The following is a 6,513-nucleotide window of genomic DNA, read 5'->3' as shown; positions in this document are numbered from 1 at the left end:
GTCCACTTATTCACATTAAGTTTGTTTAGGGAGCAGGAGCTAATTTTAGCTGTAACATGGTGAGAGGAGCAGTACACCCTGGATTGGGTCGCCTGTCTAAAGGAGTGATAACAGAGAGACAGCAACAGACTCTCACATACACACATTCAGCTTGAAACCACCAATTAACCCAACAAGCTAGAGAAAGCCCACGTAGGTCTGAGACAAACAGGAAGTTCAAACTAGGGACCTTGTTACTGTGGGGCAACCATTTCGCCGTGAGAACAGGCATAGGAAGAAATTTCAAAGAGGTAGTCGTTCCAGACGTTTCTTTGATTATTATTATTTTTTGTTCATGATGAAGTTGCTGGCACAAAGTCCAGCAGCATGAAAAGTAAATCCTATTAAGCTTTGTGAATTTATCAATTTTATTTCTTTCTATAATGATTTTTTAAATGTAAAAATGTAAATCTGCACATACCGCAAAGACGTAATCACAAGGGGAGCAGATAGTTATAAAAAGTAAAACCTTAGGTCAGACTGAGGACTTTCAAGGTGAATAAATAAAACGTAAATAAAAGGTACAAAGGTTACAAAAAATATGACTGTTTCATTGAGGACACTAAAAACAAGGCAAACTTTTGTAGGTTCATCAGGTAAATATGTGTTCACGTGTTGGGTCCAGTGATTTCAAGCGTAAGTAAAATAGCTTTAATGCTCAGACAGAAGTGAGGGTTACTTAATAACGGATGTTACTGAGGATTTGACATAGCATCCTCCTGCTGTTTGGCTGAGTCTGTGAGGAGGAGGAGGAAGGAGTGGTTTTCATGTGTCGTGTCAGCTCGGCCCGCCCTCCTCCTGTCTGTCCGGGGGTTTGGAGGCGAGGGTCCGCTGTCTGTGAGCCGTCGCTTCGGTGAAATTCGGGAGGAGAACGGTGAACATGACGTCCAATATTAGATACAAAAGCCGGATCCCGGTAAAGACAGGTGAGCGTGCTTTCTCGCTTTTATTCGTCGGATTGAGTTTAAATGTGATCAGTGCAGTGATGTCTCCATGTTTCCGTCTCTCTGGGCGTCGCTCTGCATCCCTGCACCTGCAACCCCCTCTCATCCAATCCTATGATGGCTAACAGAGGACAGCACGGAGGTAGGAATCATCATTTATTGTATTTATTTGTGATATTTGTTGTGGTTGAGGATGTTTTACGATGCAAGAGCTCTGGCACAGGGAGAGCTCGGCTCCAGCAGCATCACTAGTATTTGCTTCTCAGATCCCATGTTTTCGCTTTTTTTTTTCTCATGTGCGCGTCAGATTAATAATCGCACGATGCTCTGAGGGTAGCCGTGCCATCACAGCCTGAGCTGATCACCACACTGACAGGCGGAGAGGGGTGGGTGGGGAGGGTAGAGTAATTTTTAGACGCATATGTAGAGCAGGCCAGCGCGACAAGAGGCGAGCAGCCAACGTGATGGTACCCAAAAGGCAGCATCCTTCCTCCTCATCCCCTCCTCCACGACTCTCTGCTGCCTCCACATTTATTCTGGTTTTTCGGTCACTGAATCGGGCGATGGGCTGACCTAATTGTCAGCGTTGCGTCAGCAGGACTCGTGGATACAGTCGCCGCTGCTGGCTGCCTTTAGTAAACCTTTACTGACCATTGTTCAGCTAAAAACAGCTGCCACATGAGTCTGCAGAGGAGGCCGGCTCTCTGATGACCCTCCTCCTCTTCTTCCTCTTTGAAGATAGTGTAAGGTGACAGTACAGGAGTAACTGCGTGGTTACACGTGTGTGTGAGTAAAGCAGGAACCACATGCAGCAAAAAGACTAATTTATTTCTTATACAGAATTCAAGTATCCCATTGCAAGAAATGAACATTTGTGGAATATTTATTTATTTATTTTTATTATCATTCGGTCTTTCGGGCATGAGTGTCATAGTTTCATCAGGGGAACTCTTATATGTTTTAATTTGTAACTGGAAAAACGACTTGAAGTATAAAAATGATTACAATTTAAACTGTTAGAACGTGTTTCTGTGGGTACAACAGTCAGAGGAAAAAAGATGTCCTTAAAAAATTGTTACCTAAGTCCAGTTATGTCTGTATGTGCGGTCTGCGCTCAGAGCCCCTTAATAGGCTCTTGTTACTGGTTATGTGGCTCCGTCCTTGTTATTGAATTGATTTACTGTAATGAAACGTGTTACTGTTTAGATTTCTAGTCAAAGTTGAAACACCTCACTCAGAACAGCAACTTGAATTAGTAGTTTCAATAAAACCGAGCAATATAACATCACACGGGTGACATTAAAGCAGATCGGGTTTATCTTATTACTGAGTTCCCCCTGAAACAAATGAAAATTTATGCTCAAGTAAGACTATTAGTTTTATTTTTGTTTTTATGTGTACTTTGACCTGGATTTGGAAGAATCAGTGAGGTCTTATATTTAAGGGTACAGGTATGCACAGCAATAACTCTCAGAGGGTTGTGTTTATCTGTCATCTCTCTGCTTTTGTAGAGCGTTTTGATGCCGTCTCACTGCATTTCAGTGCCAATTCCTGTAACAAATGTAAAATCAGTTTAAGTAACCCATATGTCAAAGACTTCACTCTCTAGATGAGAGCATGAACCTATATTTATTCACATTAAACTACTTTCCAGTGCAATTGGTATGCTTGTGGAGTAATAATTATGATGACTTGTCTGCATGATCACAGCAAATTGGAGAGTATTCAAACAAAACAGAACATGCCATTCTCCCAAGGATGGCAAAAAAATACTTCTTAAAGTATATCTGCATATTGTCTGAAGTATAGAATTTGTGTAAACGTGCTTGTTTATGTTCCACCACCTGAAACCAAAAACAGAGATGGTTTCTATCTTCATTTTTACCTCCACCCCCTGTATACTCCACCCTCCTCGGTGCTGTAGAAAAATGCTGAACAGGTTGGAGTGGCTTTCTTCCAAAAATTCCCAATTGGATCCAGTTCAGTCGTTAAATTCATGGTGGTCACATGGTATTGGTACTGCAGATCCAACACAGACTATGAGGAAAACCTGGATGAGGATGGTTTACATTACGTGCATAAAAATATTGATAAAAATATTCATTACTACACTGTTTTTACACCTTGTGAGTTCTGCTTTTGGCTGTCACTTCACTCTCCACTCCCACACTCTGTGCTGACTTTGACCCTGATGAGAAAAATATCTCCTATTCTGGACCATTTATGCTGCGAAGGAGGAGGAAGAGGAGGGAGAGCTGGAAAGCACAGTAATCCTTCTCAGTATGACTGACTTAATGCTGAGATCATAACTGCAGAAACAGCTGTAACTGATAATCAATCTTAAAATCAATGTTTTTAGAAAACTCCCATCCGACTCTCGTGTTTCTCTTTCCACGTTCCCCTCATTAACGTCACCCTGAACGCTCACTTCCTCGGCTGTGATAGTGTGGAGACAAAAAATCAGTTTTCATGACTGCTCCAATATGAAGGAGTGGACGACGCCATCTGACCTACTCACAATCCTGTGTGGTGATTAGTCTGTGTGTGTGTGTGGGTGAGTGGGTAGGTGGATGGATATTCACTGAGCATTTTTTCATTAAAGATTAAAAGAAAAAAAAATCCCAGTTTGACCAGCACTCGGCTGCATGATGTCACCCTGCTGGAGTGACACACAGATGATGTATCGCTGATTTGAGCTCAAAAATGTGCTTTTGGATATCTAAAGTGTTTCTACAATAACATCAGCTAGTAAATCGGTCTCACCATGACCCTCACTAGTAGCTGTTCATTGTTCTGTTCATTAGACTGATTTTGATGTTTTGATGATTGCTTGTCCTGTTTTGCTTCTGTTCCTGGAAGTTTGCTGTTAATCAGTGAAGACATGCTGTCATGATGAGCCCCTTAGTAACTGTGGCTCAGGAGCAGCAGGGGAAAATAAGAGGGCGGTACATGCCACTGCTGCTGTATTCTGTATGGTCTGTGATTTGGTGTTGGGTGGTTGCTAGGCAACACGATGATAATGATGATGATCTATCATACATAACGAAAGTTTTGTGGATATAAAATGCATGTTTTTATCGTAAAAGTAGACTCGTTTCATGCTTTTATAACATGTTGTAAGTGCATATATGCTACAAAAAAGTAATTTTAGCCCACTTGTATCTGGTTGCTCAGGGCAGCATGATGAAGTCATGACACCTGACGTAAATAAGAATCTTCAAGGGCCAAAAATGTTCCTGTTTGCCAAGTTTGATTACTCAACTCCTGATTGTGCAGGATGAGTTTGCACACAGAGATTTTGTGTGTTGTAGCCTGTTAAGGGGTAATCTGCTGTGCAGCTGGAATTGCAGCCGCTAGAGCACAGATTAGAAAATCAATCAGTCCGTTTGTCGGCTGTTTATCACCAGGAATGTTCAATCAATACATTTATTTCACTGTAACGGCAGCATCAAGTAGTGCAATAAACATCCATCCATCCTTTCTTTTCCACTTATCCTTGTCAGGGTTGCGGGGGGCTGGAGCCTATCCCAGCTGTTTTAGGGCGAGAGGCAGGGTACACCCTGGACAGGCCGCCAGTCTGCCGCAGGGCTAGCACATAGAGACAGACAACCATTTGCATTCACATTCACGCCTATGGGCAATTTAGGGTTACCAATTAACCTATCCTCACTAACTGCATGTCTTTGGAATGTGGGAGGAAGCCGGAGTACCCGGAGAGAACCCACGCAAACATGGGGAGGACATGCAAACTCCACACAGAAAGACTCCAGCCTGATTCAAGACTTTCTTGCTGTGAGGCAACAGTGCCCACCACCATGCTGCCCCTACAATAAAGAAATTAACTCGTAAATTTACAGAATTTCCTTAAGCCTTGCTCTACTGCCTTATCTGTTGCCTATATATAGGCGGGCAGGAGATGTGAGCAGTGAACAGATGTTGAGTCAGATGTGTCTGCATGAGTGTCACTTCACTTCAGGTACAATCTCACTTAATTCTCTCACCTGCTCTCTCTGTCTCTAAACATACACCCTCTCGCTGCCACAGATGGGACCCTCGCTGCTCCCACTGAGGACCAGCTGCAGAGCAGGAGCAGGCAGCTCAGAGAGGGGGGTCGACTTAAACGTGGAAATTTAAGCCTCCTGCAGCTCTTCAACAGATAAGAAAAGGAGGGAGCAGCTGATGCATGAAGCCTCGAGCTTCCATTAATCATATGGGCACAACATTTTCCCCTAAAATAAACCATTTGACATGTAGGGAAACAGTCACTTGGTCAAAGGCTAGTGCAGCGATTCTCAAACTTTTTCTTACACACCAGCTTCAGAGGTAAAAGAAACAAACTTTGTGCCCCAAACTTTCCAGATTTTATCAGTCATTTGTCATAAAAAGGGATCCAGGATGAATTTTATAAAAGTAGTCATTAAACACAGCACCAGCCAGCAGGAGATCTGTGCACCACAAGCAGACTTTCAGGTCTTTGGTGGCTGTCTGAAAGTCTGCTTTTCAGACTTTGGTGATTGATTTTCCGTCAGTTACCAAAGGCCTGAAAATCGAGATCCTGAAAGCAAAACAGAGTTACAAAAACTTTCTTGAAAGCAAATTTGCTGCAAAAAAAATTTGGGTCTGCCTGGACATGTGTGAAAACCATAGCGGGGCTTCAAAATCCCCAGAGCAGCAGCCAGACCGTTTTAGACGATTTTAATTCAAACAGAGATTTTGCAAACTCCTTGAATATGTTGCATGCTTTAGTTCTTCTGATTTTTGCAAGGATATTTTGGAACTGAAACAGAAACTGAACGACACTCAGCACTTTATCGTTGAACTCAGCGATGACCAAAAGGCCTTTCATACAGTTAATGTGAACAAAAGCCAGGGTCCTGATAATATTAGTGGCCTCCTAATTGAATGTTGTGCTAAAGAACTCAGACCTATATTTCAGGTTATTTTTAATGAATCCTTGCAAATACAACCTGTGCCCTCTCTTTGAAAAGAAGCTGTCCTGGTTCCTGTCCCGAAATCTAGTCGTCCAAAAGTTCTAAACGACTTCAGACCTTTTGCCCTCATCTCAGTCGTGATGAAAGTCTTTGGAAAAAATCCCCAGAAAATGATTATGGAAGAAATTGAACATGGTGGAAAACCTGGTGAACTGGATTTTAGATTTTTTAACTGATAGGTCACAAAGAGTGAGAATAAATGGGGCTCTGTCTGACCCAGTGTGTCTTATAACCCTGATTATTCATACTCTATACAAACATGTGTCTGAGCAGATATGAAAAAAGGGCCATCATTAAATACACAGATGACTCTGTTATTGTCAGCTTACTGAAAGAGGGTGAAACTAGCCACGATCCAGTCATTGATGATTGGTTTAGTGGTGTGACGAGTCTTATCTCTTTTATTAAGTCTGTTTTATCTGTTTGTTTAGTGGCACGGTTCAGTCAGACCTCTGTCACAGAGCCTTGTCTGTCAGGTTTAAATAGGTGTGTGTGTGTGTGTGTGTGTGTGTGTGTGTGTGTGTGTGTGTGTGTGTGTG

At 42.4% G+C, this 6,513-nt stretch overlaps 1 protein-coding gene across 1 annotated transcript in view; it reads left to right on the top strand.

Moving 5' to 3' along the window:
• The first annotated feature begins 804 nt into the window (after positions 1–804).
• septin5a (septin 5a) overlaps positions 805–6,513 on the top strand; it is a 23,786-nt gene continuing 18,077 nt past the window's right edge. The window contains exons 1-2 of the mRNA XM_013912168.1: positions 805–965; positions 1,112–1,125. Of these exons, the coding sequence (XP_013767622.1) occupies positions 920–965; positions 1,112–1,125 (60 nt within the window). The 5' untranslated portion in view covers positions 805–919. The remainder of the gene's footprint in view (positions 966–1,111; positions 1,126–6,513) is intronic.

This window comes from Pundamilia nyererei, unplaced genomic scaffold (genome assembly GCF_000239375.1).
Source record: "Pundamilia nyererei isolate P.nyererei 1_Seehausen unplaced genomic scaffold, PunNye1.0 scaffold00082, whole genome shotgun sequence".
Taxonomy (NCBI): Eukaryota; Metazoa; Chordata; class Actinopteri; order Cichliformes; family Cichlidae; genus Pundamilia; species Pundamilia nyererei.
This window is presented reverse-complemented; position numbering and strand designations above follow the sequence as displayed.